Raw genomic sequence first — 27204 nt, 5'->3', positions numbered from 1 at the left:
CAATGGCTTCCCACTTTGTGTATTGGATCCATTCATAAGGGATCTTCCGATTCTTTTGGAAAGTAATGTTGTAGTGTTTTTCCAGATCTTTCTGGAATCTGCACACAAACCATTTCCAGTAGGGCAGCTCAGAAGGATCAGGAGTGATGCTCCACTTAGCTAAAACTCCTCCTGCTCTTCTATATTGTTTATATAGGAACCATTGTCCTGAGGTATGGAAATATTTTTCACTTGCCACTAAAGTTGTGCAAGCTCCAAGGTCGTCTGTGTAATATAATCCATTAAGCACATTCACTCTATGGACAGCAAAGCTGTGATCTCCATCATGATTTTCTATTGTGTTTGTGCAGATGGCATTACAGAACGGACACTGAACCCAACAGCACTGACAGAAGTGATCAATCAGAATCTCATCTGATCTGTAGTTCACATCCAGTTTTTCATCAAATGAATCTGTGGTGAACTCTCTGCTGATGTCAGACATTACAGGAGGAAGTTCTTCTCTTATCACGTCTTCTAGAAGTTTGAAATCATCAACATCATCACGTTTCATTCCACTGAAGTCCTTCACAGAGAATATCAGAACATCTGAGAGCTTCTGTGTGAAAAACTTCAACCACAAATTAACATCTCCAGTTTTCTCTTGAACATGTTGAGTAGATTCATGTGCTGCTGTCATGATCTGTTTCTGCAGGAGTTCAATGTTCTGATTCATCTTGAGCTCAACACTGACACTGAACTCATGTCTGATGAACTGATTCACTTCATCTCTGATGAAATCCTTAAAATATTCTCTGGGATCATGAATGTAGTTGATGTATTTATCAAAGTTCTCCTCTTCTGCCAGTCTCTTCAGGATGTGTTTCTCCAGATTTTATCTGTTTCCATTCAGTGATGGACAGTTTGATCTCATCTCATCTGCTAAATCTCTGGCGGTCTGTTTGAAGACACTCTGTTCAATGGGTTCTTTCAGTTTCTGACAGATGATCTCACCAAAAATAGCAGCTGATGTTGCCCCTTGACAGTATTTCTGGAAAACACTATAGTATTCTTCTCTCTTCTTCTCCAGATAGAGATTAGGATCATTGGCTTCTCTGAACATTCTGTGTTGGTCAGTGAATGTATTGTCTGCTCTCTTAAATATAGAAAATACCAAATCCATAAAGAATTCACTCCTTAACTCGTATCTTACATGGCCTTCCTCATATTGTGTTTTTCTTGCATCAATGTGACCTGTGAGTTGTTGAATGTAGCTGATGTTGTAGCCCATCTTTGAAATATTATATGACTTGATCATCTTATCTGTCTGCTGAGCAACATCTGTGATCAAGATTCTTATTTGTGCCTCATCATTATGAGACAGAATGGAACCAAAGATGCCTATAATAGCTGCTATTGTACCAGATTTCTTGAAGTGTACATAATCTGAATAACTCTTCACAGTGAAAATATTCCTGATGTCGTTCCAGGTGTCCACTAGGGCACTTTTATAGTTCTCACTGAGGAGTTCTTTCACATCTGTCAGTATGTCAATGTCTCTGATTGCAGGAGAATGTGTGGTGATCTTCTTTACGCACTCTTCCCAAAACAGATTAAACTCTCTCCTCAGAGATTCTTCATCATTTGTTTTGTCTTTGTGTTTTAATGCAAGTCCTTTGCTCTTTTCTAAGAGAGTGTTTTCATGATGTGTCCTCTGAGCATCAATCTTTTTCTTTAGGTCTCGCTGCTGAATAATCTCATTTAATTTCCTCTTTGTTTCTCTAACAATGTTCTCCTGAAGCTCTTTTGTTTTTATTTCAAATGAAGTTTTCCACTGAATCAGTATGTCTGCATTTGTGTCTTTCTCAAAGAATTCTGACATTGATTTATTAATTTCTTCATATTTCTCCTTCAGTTCTCTCTGAATATCTCTTTCCTTAATCTCATGAATTGCTTCATTTTCTATTTTATTGTGCAGTTTGGTCTCAATTCCCAGCATAGCACTGCGAAGAGTCCAGGTCGAATTGCTGTATTTTGTCTCCAGCCTCCTGTATGCTGAAATCTTATAGAATTTAAACAAAAAAACATTGGAAAAGTTATCAGAAAGATCCTGATATTGTTAACACGGTTTTATGCTTCTTTAGAAGGCCAGGGAAAAACAACATTTGTGAGGGAAACCATTATTACTGTCACAATACCTGTCTGTGTCACAATTCATTGTTGCATGTTTTTTTAAAAGTTATTCATAATTGTATTATTAGTTATTTGCCAGCTTTTAGGTTATCAATATAACTTTGGTATATTTTTTTCATATTCAAAAATGCTTTTTTTGTCTGAAAATGCTTTCAGAATAATTTATTTTATATTAAAATTTATTGAATTAGCAGATACAAAATACCTTACAAATGATGGACAAACTGGCTTGACTTTCATTTTTATTTACCCTTACCGTATCGAGTAGGGCTGCTAGTCAACCAGCCACCCACCAGAGGGAGCCGTCTCCGGAATTCTACGCTGCACTTTCATGCCACGCCCCCAATTCCTTTGTCGGCCATATTTAACCAGACCATGCCATTCGCATGTTGCGAAGTATTGCCAGTTACATTCTCACTGCCTTACCGAGCGTTTCTATTTTTTGTTTGCCTGTTATGACCATTGTGCTTGCTATCTTGGATTAACGTTTATTGGATTACTGCTTTTGTTCTTTTTTGCCTGGTTGGACTCATCTACTGTTACTTTACTGCCTGTTTATTTGACTTCGGATCGGCTTGCTGAATTGTATTACTTTTACCCTTCATTAAAACTTCTGCATATGGATTCTAACACCGCCTCCATGTCGAGTCCCTCACATGTACATAATTTGAATTATTTAAAACTTGAAGGCTTCTGCAGGGACTGATTGTGTATGACAAAATACAGTGAGCATGTTTCCAAAGCGGCCTGCTTTTGAATAGCTCTCACAGTATTTTTATGTCATATATCACTGATCAGTCTGACAACAATAAATTAAACGCAGCTATCATAAAGCGCATCCACAAGACCATGCGGTGCATGCGTGTTGAGCAGACGCAGGAGCCACCGCTCAATGTCAGCACCATATGCATCCATCGCATGCTCTTCTGGACACGCATCAGAGACTAAAGTCAGGACATTATTGAATAAAATCACTGTTTTTTTTGCACATGGTAAGTATTCTCGTTGCTTCGTTAAATTACGTTTGAGCCATTGGAGTGACATGGACTTTTTAAATGATGTCTTTCCTCATGTTCTGCACAAAAATATATGACAAACACTCACCTTTACTGCAGCATGTAACTGAGAGCAGACTTTCTCTATAGCTTCTTTCTCTCTTTCATATTCCTCTTTCAACTCTGCAGTTCTTCTTTTTAGTTCATCTTCAAAGTTTTTCTGTTGCACTTCCCTCATGTTTCTCTCCTCTTGAACTATCCTCTCAAACTTCTCCAGTTCTTCTTCTGTTTTCTCTTTTTCTCTCATTATTTTCTCAATTTCACTCTTGAGTCTCTCACACTGTTCCACACAACTCAGTTTTTCTTTCTCGTCTTCTTCCCTTCTCTGTTTCTCCTCCTGTTTATGTTTCTCCCATTCCTCTCGTTCTCTTGTCACCTCTATTTTGTACTCTTCTTCTCTTCTCTTTCTCTCTCTCTCATGATTGAGTCGTTCATTCTCTATTGTATTCATCAGTTTGTCTGTTTGTGTGTCATATTTGATCTGGAGATCTTTATTTTCTTTCTTCAGTTCCTCTATTTCACTTTTAAATGCGTCTTGTTCTCTTCTCATCTCATCTCTCATCTGTCTCTCTTGCTCATCTTTCTCTTTTATTTCTCTTTTATATCTCTCTTCTCTCTCTCTAAATTCCTCTTCTCTAATCTTTCGCTCTCTCTCATTACTCTGTGTTTTCTCTTCCATGATCATCTTCGTTCTCTCTCTCTCTTCTTCATGTCTCTGTCTCTCTTGTTCAAGTCGCTGGTTACATTCATCCCAAATTTTCTGTTCTTTTTTTCTTTTGTTCTCATCATCAACTTCTCGTTCCCGCTTTTCCTCCTGTCTTTGTTTCTCCCAATCCTCACGTTCTTTTTTCATTTCCTCGCGTATCTTTTTCTCACATTCCTCTTTCTCATTTATTTTTCTTTGATATCTCTCTTCTATCCCTCTAAACTCTTCTTCCATTGTCTTTTTCCCCCTCTCATGATTCTCTATTGTATTCATCAGTTTGTCTGTTTGTGTGTCATATTTGATCTGGAGATCTTTATTTTCTTTCTTCAGTTCCTCTATTTCACTTTTAAATGTGTCTTGTTCTCTTCTCATCTCATCTCTCATCTGTCTCTCTTGCTCATCTTTCTCTTTTATTTCTCTTTTATATCTTTCTTCTCTCTCTTTAAATTCTTCTTCTCTTTTCTTGCTCTCTGTCTCATGATTCTGTGTTTCTTCTTCAATCATCATCTTCATTCTCTCTCTCTCTCTTCTTGTTTCTCTCTGCTCAGTTGTTCAATTCTCTCCATCATTATCTTCATGTGTTGTTCTTGTTTTTCTCTCTCCATCTCTCTGAATATATTACATGAGTAGTAACTTCCTCCGTTTTCTGTCACCATGTGATCTATTTTCTCCAGTAGATCAGAAACTTGTGTGCGGTCTTCAGTCTCAGTATTATTGAACACATGATATCTGTTTCCACACTCTTCTAAGACGTTTCTTAAGGGAGTTCCAGGTTTTCCCAAACACTCTTCAATAGTTTTCTTCTTCAGATTATCTCCTCTTGTGAAGAGCACCATGGTGTACATGAAAGACATTTTACCAAATGTTTCTTGAATGATTTTTACTGTTGTTGCCTCTTCTTCAGTGAAACGGTGTCCTAAACTCAACACAATGATAAAGACATGAGGTCCAGGCAGAATCATGGAGATACAGTTGGTCATTTCTCTCTGAATCTCTTCATGACTCAGTTCAGTATCAAACAGTCCTGGAGTGTCGATCACAGTGATGAATCTGTTGTTGATTTCAGCTGTTTCTCTTCGACACTCTTTAGTTATTGACTCTTGAGATACATCTGATGTAAACGCTTCTCTTCCTAAGATTGTGTTTCCTGTGGCACTCTTTCCAGCTCCTGTCTTACCCAAGAGCACAATCCTCACCTCATCTCTGATATCTGTGAGATCTGTAAAAGAATCAAATACCCTTCATTAAGGACCTATACTCACACTGTCCCAATCGAGCCGTGCCCGGGCGCGTTTGACACGTAAAGCCTGGTTCGATTGACTAATTTGAGTGCTCGCAACCGCACTCGGGCGCAGTTCCCCTTACTGCGCCTGGCCTGGTTGGAAGGGGTGGGCTGGAGCGCGGTTTGTAAACTAATGGTTCTGTTTAGCTTGCTGACAAAATGTTTATATGCTCTCCTACTTGTAAGTCGCTTTGGATAAAATCATCTGCCAAATGAATAAATGTAAATGTATGTAAATGGTTGGTTTGGAAAGGGGACAGTATGAGCGCAAATCGTGCCGGAACTGAAAGCAATCGTGCTCTGGGAAGGGCCCTGGGATGCAGAAGTTCACTTTCGTTTTGAAGTGCCCTTGAAGTGCCTTTTTAGGTGCGAATAAATGGTATTTTGAATTCACCCTAAAATGAATTTAACAAATTACTTTGGTAGTTTGTTCTTCTACTATCACTTATAAACAGGCCAACATGGAATTCATGCTTCATGGATTTCAGCAGAATTGTAATACCCGTACTTTACAGAGTTCTGGAAAATCTGTATTTTCAGCCTGCAATGTGTTTTAAATGGCCACAGATCATTAAGCATGCAGTTATACTTCAAACAAGTAAATTAGTCTTTCACTCATTCAAATAAAAATGTTGCTTCCCATGAGAATGTCACAACACTGTTTTTATATATATATTTAAAACCACTCAACTCATGCATTTATTTATTTATTTTGTTATTTTATTAACCCCTAAAACCTATTACACCTATTAAATGTAAAATAAGCATTTTTATATTATTTTTACTTAAAATTAACGTTTAAAAGATTTTCATAAAAATCCTGATTCCACTAATGGCGAGTTCACACTGCGTGATTTTGGCCCCGATTTTCAGTCGCCGACAGGTTTTGAGAAATCAAAGACAAATTTTCGAAATCATGGGGAAAATTGATGCTCAATGTGGGCGACTCCAAATCCTGCTGTGTGAAATGAGTTCTGACTGAAAAATACATTGGCGATGACCTACAGCCAATGAGAAGGCAAGATACAAGGCAAAATGAGGTTCGGTGAGGAGACCGCAACATCAGCAAGCATGGCTTACAATGTCGCGCGAGAACTCTGATATCACGTATCACTTCTCGCGTGCGTTTGGTTGTGAAACGTCATTTGCGGACCAGAGAATTGTCGGTTATTCTGACCTATTGTAAAGGCATGCAGTGTGTAATCTCCTGACGCCGATCCATAGTTCAATGTGAACACTGCAGCAACTGAATGCTACCCCAGATAGTCATGCAGTGTGAAAAGAACAGTCCCAACTAACACATGCCGTTCCAGTTACGTAATGTATTGGTACTTTTTGGTAATTTCGTGATTTACCAGCTGTCAACGTAACTGGCACGTCTCAGGCATGTAATTTCATTACCATTAAATGACCAATTTATAACGTCGCCATCACGGTCTCCCAACGTTGCAAGATTACCAAGAACGGTCCAGTTACGTAACATGTTCGTACTATTTTGGTGATCACATGACCAACGGGTAACGTAACTGGCACGTCCCAGGCATGTAATTTCATTACCATTAAATGACCAATTCATAACGTCACATTTACCGTCTCCTAACGTTGCAGGATAACCAAGAACTGTCTAGTTACGTAACATGTTGGTAAAATTTTGATATCAACATGACCTGCTGGTAACGTAACTGCCTGGTCACAAGCACGTAATTTCATTACCATTTATATTAGCCCATGCTTAACATTGATGATTCACACGACGATTATTATGCTTGTTTAAAATGTTTTTAGTCCGAACATTGTAAATCTGCCAGATTTACAAGAGATTTAACACGCTATGCAGGCTGCTCTGTGTTGTATGGGAATATTAACAGCGCGGGCCTCCCGCCTTGGCTCAAGTTCAGAGCAGCGCGCACAGCTGAACTGCGCCTGACAGGACCGCTTGTTTCTTCAAAGTTCTAGTTTCACAACAGTGGATTAAAGAGTTGTATAAATCGCATTTAAAATGAAATATTTACTCGTAGGCTGACAGAACGCCATCTGACAAGAGTAACAACGCTTTTTTGAGGTGCTTCTTTACTGACTGGAATAAAGTTCCTCTGACAGGAAATTTTGTTTTATCAGGTGAGACTCCAGTTGCTTTTCAACAATTGGCGTTTATAGAAAAATGAGAGTAAAGTGCCTGAAAGCACTGGGCATTTTCCAAACGGCATTAATGCGCCCTTGAAGGGCCCTTTCAGAAGTCCGTTAGCGAAGGGCACATGCCATCGTCACTTTAAGGAAGTGAGTTCTGTTTGTAATCACGTGATCTTGGATTACGAGTTCTCGCAACGCATTTTGAAGCAAATATGATGTGGGATTTTGAAGTTACCTACATATGTAAGTACAATCATTTAGTTAGTATTTGTTTTATACTATTTTTGTCAGTGATACATATGATTTAACGTAGTTAAAATATAATGAAAAGATAATTTAATTTATAGGAAATTATGTTTAATATGTTTAAAATAGCTACTTATTGTAACGTCCACCCAATTGGCCCCGACCACACCCACCGCATCATCTCTCTTCCCCAACGTTTCATGCTCACAATCCCCGGACTATTGATTAACTGGACTCCATTACCCATAATGCATCACATCCCAGCAGCCATCTTGATTGTTCTGCCACCTGTCATCCATTACCCAGACAATATTTAAATGCACACCTCACTTGTAGTTTTGTCAGATCTGGTTGTTTCTTTGTTGGATTGCCGCCGTGTTTTCTATCTTCTTGCATCTGGTTTTTGGAAGTTATACCTTGTGTGTATCAAGCGGATTATACCTTCCTTCTTGGATGTTTTTTTTTTTTACCTTTTTTAGTTCCTGTTTGCCTGTTAGAAATAAATCTCACTTTGAACAAGGATTTGGTAGAGTGGCATCATTCTTCAGGGTGAAACCCTTACACTTATAGGTTTACTTTATCATATATTCCTTTTATTAATACCAAGTGGAGTAAAAAGAACAAAGTAAAATAAGACATAATTACACAGTATTTAACAAGAAGTATTAAAAATGTTGTTTATTTTCGACAAACGAGCGCTGGATTCAGAGTGCACGTGCGGCATTGTCAGGTTACATTTGGCCAGTCATTCCCTTTGTGAAGGGAGTTCCAAACGCACACACGAGAGACAGTAATGCCCTACACCCTTCAAAGAGTTAACTTCAAGGGCTCAGCCCTTCGAAGGGAGTAGGGCATAGGGATGCTCACTTCCGTTTGGAAACGCCCACTGTGTGGCGAGGGGGGCGTGGTTCAGCGAGGTCCGCAGACAGACACTATTGGGAGAGAGAGCTGAGAGACCGGCGGTGAGTAAGTGGGTCAAGTGCAAATAACAAACACCTGTCTCGTTCCAGTAAGGGGCGTGGATAGACCGCATAAAAGACCGCGTGCCCTGAGTGATGGGAAGAGAGAGACACGGACTGAATACGGGCTGTACGATTGGAGACGGAGAACTTCATTTTGCAAAGCTATCGGAGGACCTTATAATGTGAATCTCTGAGCGTGCTGAAGAAATAGCCGCCTGTGTTTTGTTTGGGAAAGATTCTTTGTTATTTAATCAGAATAAAGCCTGTTTCAGTTCAGCCAACCCCGTCCTCTTCCTGTGACTACTGATATCGTTACACACTGTTTAAAGGGGTGCTGCAACGATGTGTCATGCATTCTGACTTCTTTACAATGTTAAACGTGCTGTCTTCTCATGCTTAACATGGTCAACTTGTCAAAAAAAGAGTTGGGCGTATTACGTAGTATTTGCTCGATGCACTCCCCCAGCGATCGTACAGGTTTTGGAAAGTTTTTTTCAAACATATAAAACTGTTTCGTAACAATTTTTCTTAGTCCCTTATTGGACAATTCTCCCAGAAAAGCACGCGGCACGCCCACGCGGCAGCAAGGAGAGCAGGAGAAAGAGCATGCACAGACGTCACTTTCACTTATGTGCAGGAGAGAGAGCATACGTTCGCGAAGTTCAGTTGGGTGATGAATGTTATATAAACGGTGGATATAATGCTGGATTTGGAGATCGTTTGAAACTGATATATGGAGCTGTCCCAGCACTAAAAGATGCCGGACATGAACCGCATGCGGTGAGTGAAACTGATGTCTGTGTTGTGTTGCACACGTGCTTTAGTTCAGCCTACCCCTCCCCCCGCATGCGCCGTATGCTTTCGGAAATAATCGTACAGCTGTATCTATCTTTTATAAAGGTGATCAAACTAAATACTCTTCGAAGATACAAAGTATGCAATACTACTCTATAGGTACTCAAGATTAATATGAGATTGGCAGAAACCGCGTGTGTTAGGGCCGCTTTAAGGTTTTTTATTTTTAAGGTATTTATACAGCGGCGGGATCAGTACCAAGATAGGAATATTTCCTCTGACAAAAAATTCATTCAGGTAAGACATACTGTATAGCCTAAGTGGTTTGTATGAAATTTATAAAATGTTCTTTAAGTAATTATTTGGTTTTATTTTTATATGATTTAGCACTGGTGGCTGTTAAGGGCAGAGTGACCATGGCAACCGGAATATGCACTGAAGACTGAAAATAGCAAAATAATGAAAATAATAAAATGTTATTGTGTACTGTTGTACAATAAATGAACAAAATTTTGAGTATTGTGGCGAGTCACCCATAGCGCAATCAGTGTCGCCATGGGAACAGAGGGAATCAACTAGGCGCAGCTGCCGGTCGTCACGAGCCAATCTCAGCCGGCAAAGCCGGCTGCACCAGAAGCACGGGAAGCTACGACTCCGTCATACGAAGTCTCTAATGGTTGTCTCCCCTCTCCTTACACAGGTTCAGACTAGTGACGACCAGCTGCGAGCACAGAATCACACACCCCTCGGACATTGGGCACAAGGACCATGAAGTGCACGGAGAGCACCAAGGACACAAGGGACACCTGGGATATATCGGACACACGGGACACGAAGGGAGCAAGGGACACCTCACACCGCCTCACTACCCGGATCTGGGACACGGAGACACGGATCTTCGGTTTTCCTCAAACGGCCACGGGTCTAACTTTAATAAATTCCCCTCCGGGGCGTGTGAAAATACGTTTTGTTGTACGTGTTGTTCCTCCACCTGCCACACTGGTGGAGAATGCGGGCATATTGGTGAGAAATGACACGCACCAACCCACTAAACAACTCTCCCGTTTTTTTTCCCCTGCAGATCACTGCTCTCTCTCTCTCTCTCTCTGTCTCAAAAAACGACGTGAGTATGGAAGACCTCGTCCGCCGACTCACCGAAATCACCGTTCGCCAACAGCAGCTGTCCGAGGCACTGACCAAGAGGCAAGTCACGAGTATTAACACACGTGGTTTCTGCCAATCTCATATTAGTCTTGAGTACCTAGAGAGTAGTTTTGCATACTTTGTATCTTCGAAGAGTATTTAACAAATTTCATTTTAACAAACTTACTTAATTTGTAGATTTTTTTACAAGTCAAAATTGTAGAATTTATTGTATTCCTGCATTGCCTGTGTTCCCTCATTAGTTTCGCTGGTTGTTAATTGTCCCACACCTGTTTCTGTTCTCCCTGATAATGTTCATTTAAGTTTCATTAATGTGTATTTAAGCCCCGTCTGTTCCTGAGTTCATTGTCTGCCTTCTATTTTGTTACGTGTGGCTGCTTTTACTCCTGTGTGTTCTCCTGGATATCATTTAGGCAGGGGCGGACTTACCCATTAGGCAAAGGTAGGCATTCGCCTGGGACCCCGAGCTACCAGGGGCCTCCGAAAGGAAGGGGTGGACTTAACCAATAAGCCATTTCACTAGCCACTTGGAGCGCCAAGTAATCATCAAAATAGTCGGGATATCCCTGATAACGTTTTACGTTATTACATCTGTACAAAGCCACACCCATCCATTATAGATTAGAGTGGACCATTCCATTAGCACCGTATATGCGCGAGACGAGTTCGACACTAGAGAAAGTTAACGCAGCGGCGGAATTAGTAGAACTGCCCATAGCGAGTGTGTCACTGTGTGGTACATTAGCTGCAAAACGAAGTTAAAGTCGCATGGAAATAAAACAACAAAGAAACGCAGCTACACCAGCGGAGAGGAAAAATATTATTTATTAAAGATTGTTGCCAAAGTCTCTGCTTTTCCCCCACACAAACTCCACCGCTGCTCCTACAGCAGCAGCGCCTCTCTCTCCCACCAGACGCAGCACTCTCCCGGCTACGAGCAATGATAATGTGCCGGTGAGTATCTCTCCATGAACACCGACAACACAGTTATCATGACTGATGACCAAAACATCTGTCAAACAAAGAGCGCTGTGCGCTTGGTAGGAGAGGGCGGTCAGTTCAAAGGTAGAAAGGTTGTTTGACTCCGCTGCGCAGACCGATGGGCACATAATAACGTCAGTACAGTGCAAACGATTCATACTGTACGCACTAGTACAGATATTTGGTCACATTTAAATGCATGAAAGGTCGTAAACCACAAAAAACATACGGAGATATGGCACACTTTGTATATAGTAATCCCAGATCAGGGTTTTTCCTGCATAAAGAAATTGGAGGCGGACGCCTCAGTCAAATTTCGTGCCGCCCCAGACTCTCGTCAAAAATATGTTGAGTCTTAAACAAATTGTCATTTGTAACTGCAGTTGCAGCATTATGCCACAATGCAGTCGCTGTTTCGTTACCAGCACGGTGAAACGCTGAAGAGTTCAGTAAAAGAGCTATATTAGGAGTTGTATTAGCTGTGTTTCACTGCTGTTCAGGTGTTTTACGTTAAATTTCTTGAAAAGGTTTCCTAAATTAACTTTCTGTACATCATTGTTATATTTTTAGCTGTGAAGTTGGCTCGTTGAATCAGCGTTATTCTGTACACAGCAAGTTCAGTATGAACGCACATTGTGATCAGAAAGACTTGCAAACAAATGACTCATTTGAACCAATTAGTTTACACAGAATGTAAGAGATCGGTGAATCGTTCAAAGATCAGTGAATCGTTCAAAGCTCAGTGAAGTACTTTTTTTTTTTCATTTGGGAATTCATTATTATTTCCCACTGTCATGCATTAGGCGTGGGAAATGTCCTATTGGGCAATTAAACTGTGCTGAAATAGTGGGATTATAAAATAGTGGGAAATAGTGGGATTCGCTTAATAGTCCTATTAAGCAAATCTTTTTTAATTCGTGAGTTTATGTGTTTATTAAGCTTAGTTTCCCGTCACTTTGACGGGGGATGAAAAGTTGTGTGCTTTGAGGAGGAAGAAAAATAAGGGTTGCAGTAAAGTAAAATGGCGTATAGTTGGGGCCCCTATACATGGATTTGCCTAGGGCTCCCAAATCCCTAAATCCGCCCCTGCATTTAGGATCTATTTTGGATTGAACTTCGTCTTCGTGTGTTAGATTATAGCCATTCCGTTACAACAATATAGTTTTTCAATGTTTTTTTATCATGATTTTTTCCGGATTCAGGATTGAGGTCAAGAACAGAGTAATACAATGTGTAATAAATGTTGAATGTGGATCTTAAAAGGTTTAATAATGGTTCCACTAGTAGTAGTTTAAAAGAAGAATCCCGTGCTTGGCAATTCAATTAGTCTTTAAGGCTGATCAAAAGAGTTTAATGTATAACCCGTACACTTACTTCTGTCTTCCCTGTTCGCCATTTTTTCATCCCCTGATGTTGTTATTGTTTCTGTTCAGTGCTGCAGTTCATAATATCAGAGGTTCCTGTATGGGAAGTTTGCTCATTGTCCTGTGGGCAGTTATATTAATTTCAGTATATAATCATACAAAATAAACATTTACCTAAGAATCTACAGGATAAGCACTTCAAAAGTAGTTTATTTAATACAACAGTAACATGTGTAATGGTATATCATTTGTTGTATACACGTATTCTGACCTAAGGTAAATTACACTGTAGAAACTATTTCGAGGTGGGGAAAATAATAAATCAAAGCAACTATAGGCAGTTCAAACATCTAGACAAATACATCTGTTGTGAGTGTTATTTCAACAACAGATGTACAACTGGTTTCTCCAGTATAGTTTTGGTTCTGATCAAGCAAACCTGTATTTAATGATCGAAAAAGCCTTAACCCACACAATAATGCACAAGAAACAATGTAAATGTAAACATTTCATAGTAAAGTTGGGAAATCAGGTAATTAAACATAATAAAAAAACTCTCTGATGAAAGAAGTTTATTTTTCAGATAGTGTATTCCTATGTTATGTGTGTATATATATACTGTATATATATATATAGTAACATGTACTGTATATGTGTAGTTGACGAATAAATCGTACATGTGTCCTATTGTGTGACATGTGTCCTATTGAAAACAAACTGTCAATGTTACATTGTTTCATGTTATTAATATTTATATTTATCAATTAAAATAGCATAAGAGAGATTTATCTTCATTGTTATTTTTTGTTATATATATATATATATATTAGAGAATATTTAAACATAATTCATTAAAAATAAAGCTGGTACCTGTGTGTTGAGGTGCTGTTCAATCCCTTTATGAACAAGGAAGAAATTTGTCTGTGTGTTTGTACAGATGGGTGGAGTCAGTGGATTATTAAACCACAATGAACAAGCAATCTACTGTGTGTTACAAAATACCCAGGCCGAGGCATCTTTTCATGATGGTAACACAGAACAGGCAGGTAGGTATTTCAGGAAAGAAATCCAAAAACAGGCAGGTTAACAAACAGGTATCCACAAACAGGCCTAGGTCTCTTCAAACAACAAAAATCAGGTTAACAAACAGGTAGTGATGTGACATTGAACCTAGGCTTCGGAGCTTGTGTTGAGAAAAAAATGGGTATGCCAAATGAAGATTTGATTTGAAGCTTATGTTGTTAACGGGGGAAATCACGTGACCAATGACAAAAGAAGTTTCACTTTCTACTAAATCACGTGTGCATTTCGCTTTGTGTGTCAGAACATTCGAACGCCATTCGAGTTCTCGAACATTCGAGTTCTTTGCCTTATTCACATTTTAGTCCCACATATAGATAGTATTGTGTGTTCCCTATCAAAAGCTAAACTCGATGCTGCATTTCAAACGCTATGGGAACGTTCTTTGTTCGACCGGTTGTGAAGCACGTGTGTCAAACACGCCAAGAATTGGCTTTAAATAACCTCGGCAGGTGATGTGGCTAATTACCCCGCACCTGCAGGTTATAAATACACGTGAAGCGGACGCGACTTCAGGTTCTTTTGTCTTCAAGGACTGCTTTGTGTGCGTGTGCATCTATGTTGTGAGGGAGAAGTCTCCCCCTTGTTTTGTCTCAATTTATTGCAAAGAGATTGCCAAATATAATAGATTTTACGCTAGTGTCTAAGCACTTTTTAGTTACTTAGCCTAGTGTAAAATAAGCGGAAGGAAATCTTTCTTACCATGGCTGACTCGGATCGGAGATGTGTCTCTCACTGTGAGAGGAGCCTCTCCGATTTCGATAAGCATGAGTTCTGCTTTGAATGCTTGGGGGCTGATCATGCCGCCCGGGGACTTGAGGGAGAGTGCGAACTCTGCGATGTCTTTGACTTCCGGGTTCTGCGTGCTCGGCTCGCATTTTTTAAGCGAGCCACCTCTTCCTCGTCCTGGGGTTTGCGGTTTGATCTTGCTGAGGCATGGGAGACGGATCCGTCCGCTTCTCCCGTGCATTCGCCGAACCGCGACGTCCTTGCGTCCGCTTCTGAAGCATGCCCCGGCACTTCTTCTGAGCCTTGTTTCTGCGGGGTTAGAAAGCGCCGCCTCGGGGCGGTCCTCTCGCGACGTGAAGGCGATTGAGGATTTACTCGGGGCGGTAACCAAGGCAGTTGACAGGCTCAAACTCGACTGGGCGCAGGAACAAGAGGCCCCCAAGGGATCAAAGCTTGATGACAGATATCTGTCGGGTGGCCGGAGGGATGAGCCCCAACATCGGACTCTCCCTTTCTTCGAGGATCTCCACGGCGAGCAATATCTCGTTCGTGGCAGAAACCTCATTCCTCCTGTGTCTTTGTGCCATCGACGTCGATTTATTCGACCATCGTTGGCACGAGGACACGGGGGTACACGGCGATGCCCCGGGTGGAAGAAACGCTGGCGAGCTATCTCTCCCCTGGGACATCGTCGTCCCTGAAAAAGCCTTCTCTTCCCACCAAGCCTTGCAGAGTCACATCTGCACTGGTGGGAAAGGCTTTTCAGGCAGCGGGTCAGGCTGGTGCTGCCCTGCACACCATGGCGGTTCTGCAGGCGTACCAGGCTGACCTGCTGGATGATGTCAGCATCGGCGGGGTGATCGACGAAGCAGCATTCTCAGATCTACGCTGCGCCACAGATTTGGCTCTCCGCGCGACCAAGCAAATGGCCCGCGCCATCGGCCGTTCTATGGCTGCTTTGGTCACCGCGATGAGGCATCTGTGGTTGAACCTCACGGGCATCAAGGACAGGGACAGGGCATTCCTCCTTGATGCCCCAATCTCACCTTCCGGACTGTTTGGCGATGCGGTTAATACCGCAGTCACCAGGTTCCGGAGGCGAGGTGTCACGAGGAGGCATTCGTCAAATATCTCCCCCGCCGTGCCCAAGCATCTGGAGTGTCGGCCACCCACTCCGGACCAGTTCCCCAGTCCCGTCCATGCACACATGTCTTGGGTGGGTCCGGTTTACCTGAGGCGTGAGGTCCTCAGGGAGAGTGTGGCGAGTCGCGCCCCCCCTCGCAGAGGCAGGGGAGCGGCCCACCGTGCTCCTCAGGCCGCCTTGGGAGGGCCGGACCTGAGGCACATTATCTCTTCCAAAAAGAAGAGATCCTGAGATTTGTGTGCCCGGGACTGTGGGGGTGTGCCCCCCCGGGGAGGGGTGCGTCAAATTCCAAGAGAAATTAGAGGCTCCTCTTCGGCACCCTCACAAGGCCGCATTGCAATCTCCGCCACTACCGGTGTTTCGGGGATTAGCGGTCCCAAAAATGCTAAATATTCGGTCGTCTCCTGCCACACTTCAGGACGCCGAATGTCTGGCATCCCCCCAACAAGATGAAGTGTCGACATTAATACCCCTTTCAGAGAAGCTGGCAGCGTGGAAACTACTTCCAGGTATCTCTCCTTGGGTAGAAAGGATTGTAGCCAAGGGCTACAGGATTCAATTTGCATATCGCCCTCCACATTTCAACGGCGTGGTCTTCACTTCCGTGCAACCGGAGCGAGCACATTTGTTGACACAAGAATTACAAGCTCTGCTGGACAAAGGGGCCATAGAACGTGTTCCCCTATCAGACAGAGAGTCAGGCTATTACAGCCGATATTTTCTAGTTCCCAAGAAAGATGGGGGGTTGCGTCCAATTCTAGATCTTCGCAGATTGAACCGCTATCTGAAGACACACAAGTTCAAAATGTTGACAATCAAGATGATTGTGTCTCAAATTCAGTGTCACGACTGGTTCGTGACGATCGAGCTCAAAGACGCATACTTTCACATAGAGATCTTGCCACAACACAGGAAATTCATGAGGTTCGCTTTCGGGGGCGAAACGTACCAGTATCGGGTTCTTCCATTCGGCCTAGCCTTGTCACTCCGCACATACTCAAAGTGCATGGATGCAGCTCTGGCTCCTCTGTGACTCCAGGGCATCCGCATTTTGAATTACATAGACGACTGGCTGATTATAGCTTAGTCTCGGGATCTAGCGCTTCGACATCGGGATGTCGTCCTAGCTCATCTCGAAGCTCTCGGGTTGAGACTCAATGCCAAAAAGAGCGTTCTTTCCCCTATGCAGAATACAACGTATCTGGGGGTTATATGGAACTCGATCATGATGCAGGCACAACTGTCTCATGCACGTGTCGAATCCATTCAGAACACCCTGAGGAGCATCAGGCTAGATCAGAAAGTCACTGTTCATCACTTTCAAAGAGTTCTAGGTCTCATGGCAGCGGCTTCCACAGTGATACCTCTGGGCCTCCTGCATATGAGACCGTTTCAGTTGTGGCTCAGAGCCAGGGGGTTTCATCCAAGGGCCAACCCCCAGAGGCAGATAAGGGTGACGCGCCAGGGACTTCGCACCCTTTCTATGTGGTTCAGACCTCGGTTTCTGACTTTAGGTCCCACTCTCGGTCCGTGTTGTCATCGCGAGATGCTAACGACAGAGGCTTCCCTCACGGGCTGGGGCGTGGTCTTAGATGGCCGTCCAGCCCAGGGGAGCTGGAGAGGTCAACTTCTGGATTGGCACATCAATTGCCTCGAGATGATGGCTGTATTTCGGGCCCTGAATACTTCCTCCGTGAGTTACGAGGCTACCATGTCCTAGTGCGTGTGGACAACACTTCAGTAGTTTCGTACATAAATAACCAGGGCAGTCTGCGGTCGCGCCACCTGAACAAACTGGCCCAGCAGATCCTGCCTTGGGCAGAGGGCAAATTCCTGTCCCTCAGAGCAATTTACATCCCGGGGCACATGAATGTGGGAGCAGACTTGCTGTCCAGACAAGCTGTGATGAACGGGGAGTGGAAACTCCACCCCGAGATAGTCAAACAAATAGGAGAAAGATTTTACGAAGCAGAGGTGGACCTCTTTGCTACGCAGGAGACAGCGCAATGTCCCCTCTACTTCTCTCTGACTCATCCAGCTCCTCTGGGTCTGGATGCGATGGAGCGTTTTTGACAGATGGTGCATGGCACACCATACAGACCCAAATCACTGCCAGTGATTTTGTTACTTTCAGTGTTGGAGTTTCTTCAAGAGAAACTGTCCTCAGGAACAAGCCCCGGTACTCTCAGGGTTTATGTGGCCGCCATTTCGACCTGCCACGCCCTGATTGATGGGGTTTCTGTGGGAAAACACCCTTTAGTTGCCCGCTTTATTCGTGGAGCAAGGCGGCTGAGGCCTCCTTCTAGACAGACAGTCCCTTCATGGGACTTAGCTATAGTGCTCGAGGGCCTGGTTGGCACCCCTTTCGAACCTATGGAGTCAGCACCTGTCAGGCTTCTGACCCTTAAGATGGTTTTTCTAACGGCAATCACTTCTCTTAAGAGAATTGGAGATTTGCAGGCGCTCTCAACCTCGCCCTCCTGTCTAATTTTTGCCCCTGGGATGGTCAAAGCTATTCTGCATCCTCACCCGAGTTATCTGCCTAAAGTTCCGTTCTCCACCGTGCATCCAGTTGTTCTTGAGGCCTTCTGCCCTCCGCCGTTCACGATGTCGGAGCAGGAACGATTACACTTACTGTGTCCAGTACGTGCTCTTTGAAATTACGTCCACCGCACTAGCCAGTGGCGTATATCAGAGCAGCATTTCATATGTTATGGGGGCCGCAACCGGGGGGCGGCTGCCACCAATGTCACATTGGGTGAGGGATGCTATTGCTCTGGCCTACGAGGCGCGCGGTCAAGCTTCACCTCTAGGAGTCAGAGCTCATTCAACAAGGGGGGTTTCATCTTCTATGGCCTCAGCAAGAGGTGTCCCCTTGCAGCAAGTGTGTGATGCGGCGGGCTGGTCCTCTCCGCACACATTTGTGAGATTTTATAGTCTGGATGTCCATGCTACTCCAGGCGCAAGCGTCCTGGAGTCTACATCCCAGACTCACGTCTGAGACCTCCTCTCGGCTTGTGCACACACACCACACAACCTTGGGGGTATCCAGACACGTTGGTATTTTCGTTCCCATAGTGTTTGAAACGCAGCATTGAGTGTAGCTTTTGATAAATGTATAATATAATGCAATGTAAGTCGCTTTGGATAAAAGCATCTGCCAAATGTGTAAATGTAAATGTACTTGGCTGTAACCCTGTTCCCTGAAAAAGCGGGAACGAGATGCTGCGCCTCAATGCCGCACTGTACGTGTGTCCGGACGTCCTTTAGGACAAAGTTGGAACCTGAAATCGCATCAGCTTCACTTGTATTTATAACCTGCAGGTGCAGGGGTAATTAGCCACGTCACCTGCCGAGGTTATTTAAAGCCAATTCTTGGCGTGTTTGACACACGTGCTTCACAACCGGTCGAACAAAGAACGTTCCCATAGCGTTTGAAACGCAGCATCTCGTTCCCGCTTTTTCAGGGAGCAGGGTTACAGCCAAGTAACCCGAGACGTACATATACATGTGTGATGGTGATAATCAAATATGGCAGTGGGTTATTTCTGGGAAATGTAGTCAGGTTAAAGTGTACAGGCAGGAATGTATGACAGTTGGATAGTGCCACGGATTACCTACCGAAGTCGTGTACTTTGACGTGAGCGGAGGTGTACGTCGCCACAACTGACGTGTGACTCTAACGTCGCCACAACTGACGCGTGACTAACGTCGCGGAGAAGTACACCGCCACAAAAGACATGTGACTCTAACGTTGTGGATAAGTACGTCGCCTCCAAAGACAAGTGACTTGCAGTTAAGTTAGTGTCAAACGTTTCTACCAGTGTAAGCACTTGCAAACAGTAACAAAACTCAGAAAATGTAAACGTTTTAACAGCTTAATGTGTAAATAATGGCTACTGTCACATCTAGTATAATACATCCTGTATGTAACATTGCAAACAAATTACATCCATAGCAGAGCTGTTATGTTACCAAGTAATCTTAAATAGTTAAAAGCCCCATGTTAAATAAACATATTTAAAGATCAACACATAAATTCAATCATTATAGTCTAGCGATGTATAATATTTACCTTGACTTTTGCTCTTGATATGAATTAAATATTGATGTGAATACTTTGTACTAAAGAAATTTACCCAAACAAGAATATTCTCATCTTTCTGTTGTTCCTGTTGATTTGTGTGGAACATATGTATTTGGAGACCTATTATGCAAGACTTATCCATGTCAATTATAATAAACAAAAATGTCATGCATTTTTTCAGAAAATCATCAAACCAATCATTTTTATTAATTTCATTTTACCCTCTTTCTTGTCAATTTGTTTGTCTATCTATGTGGGTCTTTTCCAGCTCTACAGTATATTCGCTGACTCAGTATTTGTTTCCAAATACCATCACTTGAGGGTGCTGTTTGTACTCTGCTTGCCTAATTTCTGGAATAAGGAAACATGACACTGCTTTGTTGTTTATTGTGGGGTATATTCAAGACTGCATACATATATATACATACATATATATATACATATATATACATACATATATATATACATATATATATTAATAAATAACATACAACAAACATCTACAGAAAACTTTTTATCTGTCAGCTGCTACATGGACATGCTGCAAGCTTCACCTACTCCTAAGAGAAGGACCGAGTCAGAGAGAAAAAAAAATCTGTTCAGCTATATAATATAATTTCAATTTCAAAGTTTAATAAAAAATGTAAACGATACTAGAAGTAGGAGAACACTCCTGACCAATATTTATCAACAACTAGAAGTGCAAATACGTGAATATAAATATATGTGTAATTGTGTATATACAGCAAAGACATATAGGCCCGGTTTCACAGGCACTGCTTAGCTTAAACCAGGACAATGCCTTAGTTGAATTAAGATATTTATATCGCTTTTATAAAAATGCCTTTGAAGAACACATTACTGGTGTGCATCTTGAGACAAAACAATGGCACTGACATATTTTAAGATATTTCTGGGCAAGTTATATTGAGTTAAGAAAGGTCACACATACATTTTAGTCTGAGACTAGCCTTAAGCCTTGTTTGTGAAACCGGGCCATAGAGTACCAAGTTATAAGGTAGAAAGCAGGGACAGGCTCAATGCAAATGACTATGAATTCAAAACAAGGTGCACATGGGCACTATACAGAATGAGGTGACCCTGCTTGTGAAAATCAGGCTACTGAATGTGCAAAAATACAAGTGTAGCAAGTGGCCACTCGTAATGACTACGCCACCCTAAATTAATAGGGAAACATAATTCAAGGAAGCACACACGTCTACTCCATTAAAAAAAAAAGAAAAATGGCAAGAGGCGCAAGTTACCATACAAAAATATTCTATTTTTAAGTTAAAATGATTTGGTCAAGTCAGTTAAAATGGGGAACAAATATCATAGGCCAAGAAACAAACATACATCAAAATAATAATAATAAAATAAACTAAGAGACTGCGGCTTCCTACATGAGCGGGCTCATACAATAGCACCAATCATGCAAAGAGAAAAAAACACCAATCGAAATTACACAAAATACACAACATGATGGCATAGCAACCCTGATAAAACACCATGTGGTGCAATAAAGAGCCAGCCCGCCTCAGAAAGCACTGAGCTCCTACACAAAAGAAAACACATTGGGGGGAAAATATCAGCTAAATAAATACTAACACAGAAGAAACTCAAACATTAAACGAGGAAATAATTTGACTCCCCAAAAGCAGCAGCGTGGCTCATAACCAGTGGATGAGATGTTAACGTAAGTGCTTTCCATCTCAGCCTGTTCAGATGATGTGACGCTCACAGCAATGTCCACTATGCTCATAATAACTTCTTAAACGTTTACAACAGCCACAGCTACCGATGCGACCATATAACCATCAAAGTTGACCGGGTGGGAGCCTTGACGGCACACTGCACTGAGAAACAGCAGCACTTTACACACAGTACATCTCAACCCACCGCCAAATCAAACTGCAATAAACAAGAGCCTCAAGGGCACAGAGCTGTGAGGACCGTCGGCACATTTCGTGCAACATCAATCTGGCACATCATCACACTCCATTACTCATAGTGACATCTGGAAGGGGCGGGTTTTCGACCATGTGACTGGTGACATAGACCACAGGTTTACATACACCGCCAGGCAAATACTGATTGGTCCCATAGTTAATGCCTGTAATTGGTTTTAACATGTGACCAGCACTGCTACACAAGGGACATAAGAAATGTTGTAAGTGTTCAGTGCGTTCAGTTGTAGTGTTCAGTGGGGAAACAGTTTATTTTACAGTCAGACCAGCTAAACATCTCTTTTGTAGGCAGTCTCATCATCACCACAGATCAGGTCGTGGTCATCGACAAACTTGATTATGCCACAGCCTCTGGGACAGGGAATGATCAGGACATACGGAGCACCTGAATGCATCCACAAACACACACATTAATTTATATTTATTTTATATAGCATTATGGAATTTTAACATAATTAACATTAAGATTAATATATATTTATAAAGACACGGAACTTCACTTTGCTGACAAAATATGTTAGCTTTTTCCTTTCAACAGCATTAGATTTACAATCACATTTCGACCTTTTAACATGTGACCACAGAAAATAGAAAGATGGGCATATTGCACCCTCTAGTGGTCAGTGAAAAATTTAAAGCCACTGGCTCATTTTCATTACGTTTTACATTTTAGTCAAATGTAATGAAAATGAGCCAGTGGCTTTATTTTTTTCACTAATACACAAACTTATATGACTTAAACCACACAAGAGATTATAACAATAATCATTCTAGATAAGAGTGTTTGCTTTTTCTTTACCAACAAACGTTCATTCTGCTGTTATTGTGTAATGTCCGAAGACTTAAAGAACTTAAATGTCTAAAGTGACCCTTAAATGTTCAAACCTAAGTTGTGAAGTATGTAACAGTGCAAGTAGTCCGTTGTTATATGTAGTACTAATTGTTGTGATGTACTTCTAACTTGAAATCGTGTGGCTCACTATAGCTTTCAATTATATGTATTTTCCATGTGTGATTAATGCATTTGAATCCCAAAGTCTTTGATAGAAGGGTTTGAAGTACACGGGTGACCAGACGGGCTCCGTAAGTTGAATAAGAGGTGAATAAGAATTTTAACAAATCAACAAACAATTTCCAATTCAAACCCAAATCTCACCATATCCCATGTAAATTATGGACATATAGATCTTTTTGTTTCATCCAATTAAATGGCTCATTTAAAATAAATCAACCTAAGTACATTTAAAAAATAAATGATCAACCGTTTCAAAGTGTTTGAATCCACATTGAATCTCAACCTTAGAAATTCGTATATGTGACGTTTATGTGATTGTGTACTCGGTTATCACCCCAGTGGTATATCAGAATCAGAAATCTGATTCAGTGATCTTATTTTATTCTGAAATTCAATGATGAATTGATCAACTTTCATCAATGCTTTGATCTTCAGGGACATTCCTGTAAATGAGTGTGTGTGTGTGTGTGTGTGTGTGTGTGTGTGTGTGTGTGTGTGTGTGTGTGCGTGCTGTGCGTGTGGGTGTGCGTGCTGTGGGTGTGCGTGTGTGGGTGTGCGTGTGTGTGTGTGCGTGTGTGTGTGCGTGCGTGCGTGTGTGTGTGCGTGTGCGCGTGTGTGTGTGCGTGCGCGCGTGCGTGTGTGTAATACAAACCTAATTGTACTTTTAAAGGAAATTTAAAGAAGACTTTTTAGTTTTAATGAAAAAAGTGGGTAAAAACAGGGGTTTTCTGCATGGAAAATATTTGGCGGCCACCAAAATGCATTTAGCATTATTTGATAATGTTAAAACTAAAAAGAAGAAAAAGAAAACCGTTTTCTGTTCCCATGTGACTCCTGTAACCACAGTGATGGACTCATTTGTCTGATATTGGTATTGCAATTGCAATTCATACACTGACAAGAATAATTAAAACCTATTTTGTTCAACCATACTGTATCCATTAAAAATTATTTTGGATATTAATTTGGCTACAGTATACTATACTATATACTGAGTATAGATGTGTAAATGATGAGGATGAACAGTTATTGTTTTCTGGCAGAGTGCTGTGTGAAGGATTTCTGTATCACTATTTAAATTCATGCTCGACTATAAAGATCGCCCATCACTAATGAGACTGTCATTTTAAGGTTACACATTAGCACCATTCGCACAAGATTAGCATTATCTGGGGACCTTGTGTGATTATATTACCTCCCCACATCAGTAATAATTTTCAAACGCTTTGTAATTATATGTGCCCTGTTTTATTGCAGTCATTCAGTAAAAAGGATTTATTTCCAGGTGAATTTCACAATGTAAAGTCGTAGGTATATTAGTTTTTTCACCCCCAAAAATGGTTGTTGTAGCGTGTCAGTGTATCATGTCATTTGACAGAAAATCTGACGTTACAGATTTACTTACATTCAATTAGAGACTTAAAAACAGTGACGAAAAGTTATGAAGTTAAAATTATGCATTGCCCTGCCATGGGGAAGCAGTGATTCACATGTGTAATGAAGACAGAATCTGAGAAATAAACAGAGGCAGACCAAGCCCAGTGGTTAAACGGATGAGTATGTCATCAGTTTGTAAATGTAAATTGTAAGTGTTTTTTAAGTGTGAGTGATACTAACCTCTCAATACTTCGTAAAGAAATTTACAGAAGATATTGAAAAAATACGCTTTTATTGAATGCCAGCATTAATAAATACATTATTCATATTACAAAATATTCATATTTGAGACATTTGTATATAAAACAAAAATAAATAGGCATGAATAAAAATACATGTTTCAGTCATTAATTAATAAATACAAATAAATAATTTAAATAAATATTCAAAATAACTTCATATTAACAAAATATAAATCGAGTAGGACAATAAACAAAAGCAAACAATATATATCTTTGTTTGATGAAATGCTTCATTTTAGCAAACTACTACAAGGCAGAAGAGTTTGCTAATCGTTTTTTAAGATTTTGTAGATCCATGAGTGTAGAAGGAGAAAAATTCCAGCTGTTTCAGGATGCTTATGACTCGAGCTCTGATGATCTCCCAGCCTTTACCTGCATCCTCCTGACAGAGTAAAACAACAACATTTACACGAGTTCCCTTGCTCACATACAGCTCTGGGTTTATATTCGTCATATATTATTCATAGTCTTACCGTCTTCAACTCTATCATTTGCCTCAGTCTTCTAAAATAGAGATGTAACTTTTTATTCCTCTTCGTTTTGAAAGCGCCCTGCAGTAAAAAAGAGAAACCAATGAGTTCTTAGTGTTATTATTGCTGATGTACATACATATGCAAAGGAATGGACTATTCACAGCTGTACTGCTTTCTAGATTTTCTGTTACGAACTGCTACGGTTAAAATAAAAATATTTTTTTTACTATAAATAAAAGTGTATTTCTTATGTACTGCTTCTGAGTCTCATGAGTCGCTCATTTATTTCTCAGTCACATTTACTCACACATAATTGGAGTCCATCAATCTGCTCATGGATGATGTTCGAGAAATCCTCCATTGTGCTTTTATCCCAGGGTGCAGAGTCAGCGTCCTCAAAGACACCAGTGATCTCCATCAAAGTCTGAATAACAAACAGAATCTGTTTCTCAGCCTGAGGAGAAAAAAACAAAAATGATCAATATGGATCCATAATCCACGGAACCGATCAGGATTCGCTCATTCATTTTTTACTGACCTCTACTGTCCTGTAGCTGTTGATCAGTTCATATGGAATGGGGTTGATGGAGGATTTGTTTTTATGGCCCTCGATGATTTTCTCTCCCTACAAAGCATTGAGAAACCAATTTAATTCAACAATAGATTTAACAAACAAATTCAGACGTAAACGCTTTGGGCTGGTTTCCCGAACAGGGATTATTTTAAACCAGGAGACTAACATTTAAATGAGTCTGGGACTAGTCTTAAACCCTGTCCAGTAAACTGCCCCTTTGTGTTTTTAATTAAACCCAACAAGATTTGCCAAGTACGCAATCAAAAGTCAATGATATTAAAGATCTCAACATGAACTAACATTTCTTATCAAAATCGGATTATTTTACCTATAGTCTTTCGTTGAACAGCACAATTGTCTCAGAAATTTTAGGAGAATCATCTGAGACTAAATTAAGACTAGATCTCCTGAGCTATGAAAGACTTCTGAGCAATATCACTTTCATGGGAACTTCAGACATTAACATAAATAATTGAGGTACATGAAATGTTTCACCAACTTCAAGTTTTCTAGCTTCTGGATTTATTCTAAGCATAGGAAAAGGTGGACGCTTACCATTTTTTCAATCAGATCCAAAGAGACTCTGTGGTGATGTTGGAACTTGTGTTTAATCCACCTGCAACCCAGCACAGATCGGAGGGTGCAGACTGACAGCACCAGGCACAGCAGTGATGAACGAACGAACATCATAATGATGAATTATCCACAGACAAATAAATCCACGATTTATTCCACCTGCTGACACTGTAAAGATCCCGATATTCTCTGGTGATGTTTGCTGCTGAATGAGCTTCTCCTCCATGCTGTCCGTTGTTTTTATGAGAGCATTTAGGGAATTACACCTGAAGTTTTCGCTTTCCAGTTGGTCAGTCATTAGCAGCATGAAAACACGCTTTAGCCTACACCTGAGTGACAGGTAAAGCGCGATTACGCAATACCGGCGGAATCTCCGTGTACATTTATCTTATTATTTTTACAAATATAGCAGTGCGGCTAAATGTAGGCTAGTGTATACTTCATTTTTAAAACCCTATGCCATAATAATTCCATTATTGATGCGATGTACTAAAAAATACATTCTAATGGATGTAATGGTTGGTTATATGGAAATTGTAGGCTACAGTTTTAAGCCAAACTATAATGGTCTGTGTGGGTCTACACTGGCTATGTGTTGGGTTCTATGGTGAGATGTTGTCTAGGCGATGAGAACCAATAGAACACCATTAAATTCTACTAGAAAATACCCGGTTTTGTAATGGCTTTAATGTTAGCCTAAGCCAGCTGACTGTTTTATAATGGAAACTATTTGCATTTTATTTGTGTTGTTTTTGTTTCAGCGGGGTACATTGTATCTTGCACCATAAAAGGTAATTAATATTGTTAGAAAAGGTAGCAAATTATGCCGCTTTCTACAGTGAGCGTAAGAGTCCAGATATAACGTGTATAATAATACCCCATCAAAAAATGTATGTCATATTATTTAACAGAACTCACAGCTGGTACTAGTTTAATTTAGGTTATAATGCTTTTAAACAATAATATGTGAGCATCGGGGATGTGCGTGACAATGGAACGTGGAAACGGAAACTCCAAACCTGG

The 27204-nt window shown here is 41.1% G+C and overlaps 3 protein-coding genes across 3 annotated transcripts in view; all 3 read right to left on the bottom strand.

The window, feature by feature from the left end:
• Positions 1-4440, bottom strand: part of scn4aa (sodium channel, voltage-gated, type IV, alpha, a) — a 51462-nt gene extending 47022 nt beyond the window's left edge. Inside the window, exon 1 of the mRNA XM_057357724.1 lies at positions 3277-4440. Within this exon, the coding sequence (XP_057213707.1) occupies positions 3277-4440 (1164 nt within the window). The remainder of the gene's footprint in view (positions 1-3276) is intronic.
• Positions 4441-4442: 2 nt separating this feature from the next.
• LOC130568731 (GTPase IMAP family member 7-like) lies at positions 4443-13861 on the bottom strand. The gene is made up of 3 exons (XM_057357728.1): positions 13728-13861; positions 12868-12978; positions 4443-5152 (listed from the first exon to the last, which is right to left on the bottom strand). Exons 2-3 carry the CDS (start codon positions 12887-12889, stop codon positions 4443-4445), a joined length of 732 nt encoding a protein of 243 aa, XP_057213711.1. The 5' UTR covers positions 12890-12978; positions 13728-13861.
• Positions 13862-24835: 10974 nt separating this feature from the next.
• ifnphi4 (interferon phi 4) lies at positions 24836-26292 on the bottom strand. Its single transcript, XM_057357828.1, has 5 exons — positions 26161-26292; positions 25570-25656; positions 25339-25485; positions 25032-25109; positions 24836-24940 (listed from the first exon to the last, which is right to left on the bottom strand). The coding sequence occupies exons 1-5, from the start codon at positions 26290-26292 to the stop codon at positions 24836-24838; spliced, it is 549 nt and encodes a 182-aa protein (XP_057213811.1).
• Between the last annotated feature and the right edge of the window lie 912 nt (positions 26293-27204).

Source organism: Triplophysa rosa, linkage group LG18 (assembly GCF_024868665.1).
Source record: "Triplophysa rosa linkage group LG18, Trosa_1v2, whole genome shotgun sequence".
In the NCBI taxonomy this organism is placed as follows: Eukaryota; Metazoa; Chordata; class Actinopteri; order Cypriniformes; family Nemacheilidae; genus Triplophysa; species Triplophysa rosa.
This window is presented reverse-complemented; position numbering and strand designations above follow the sequence as displayed.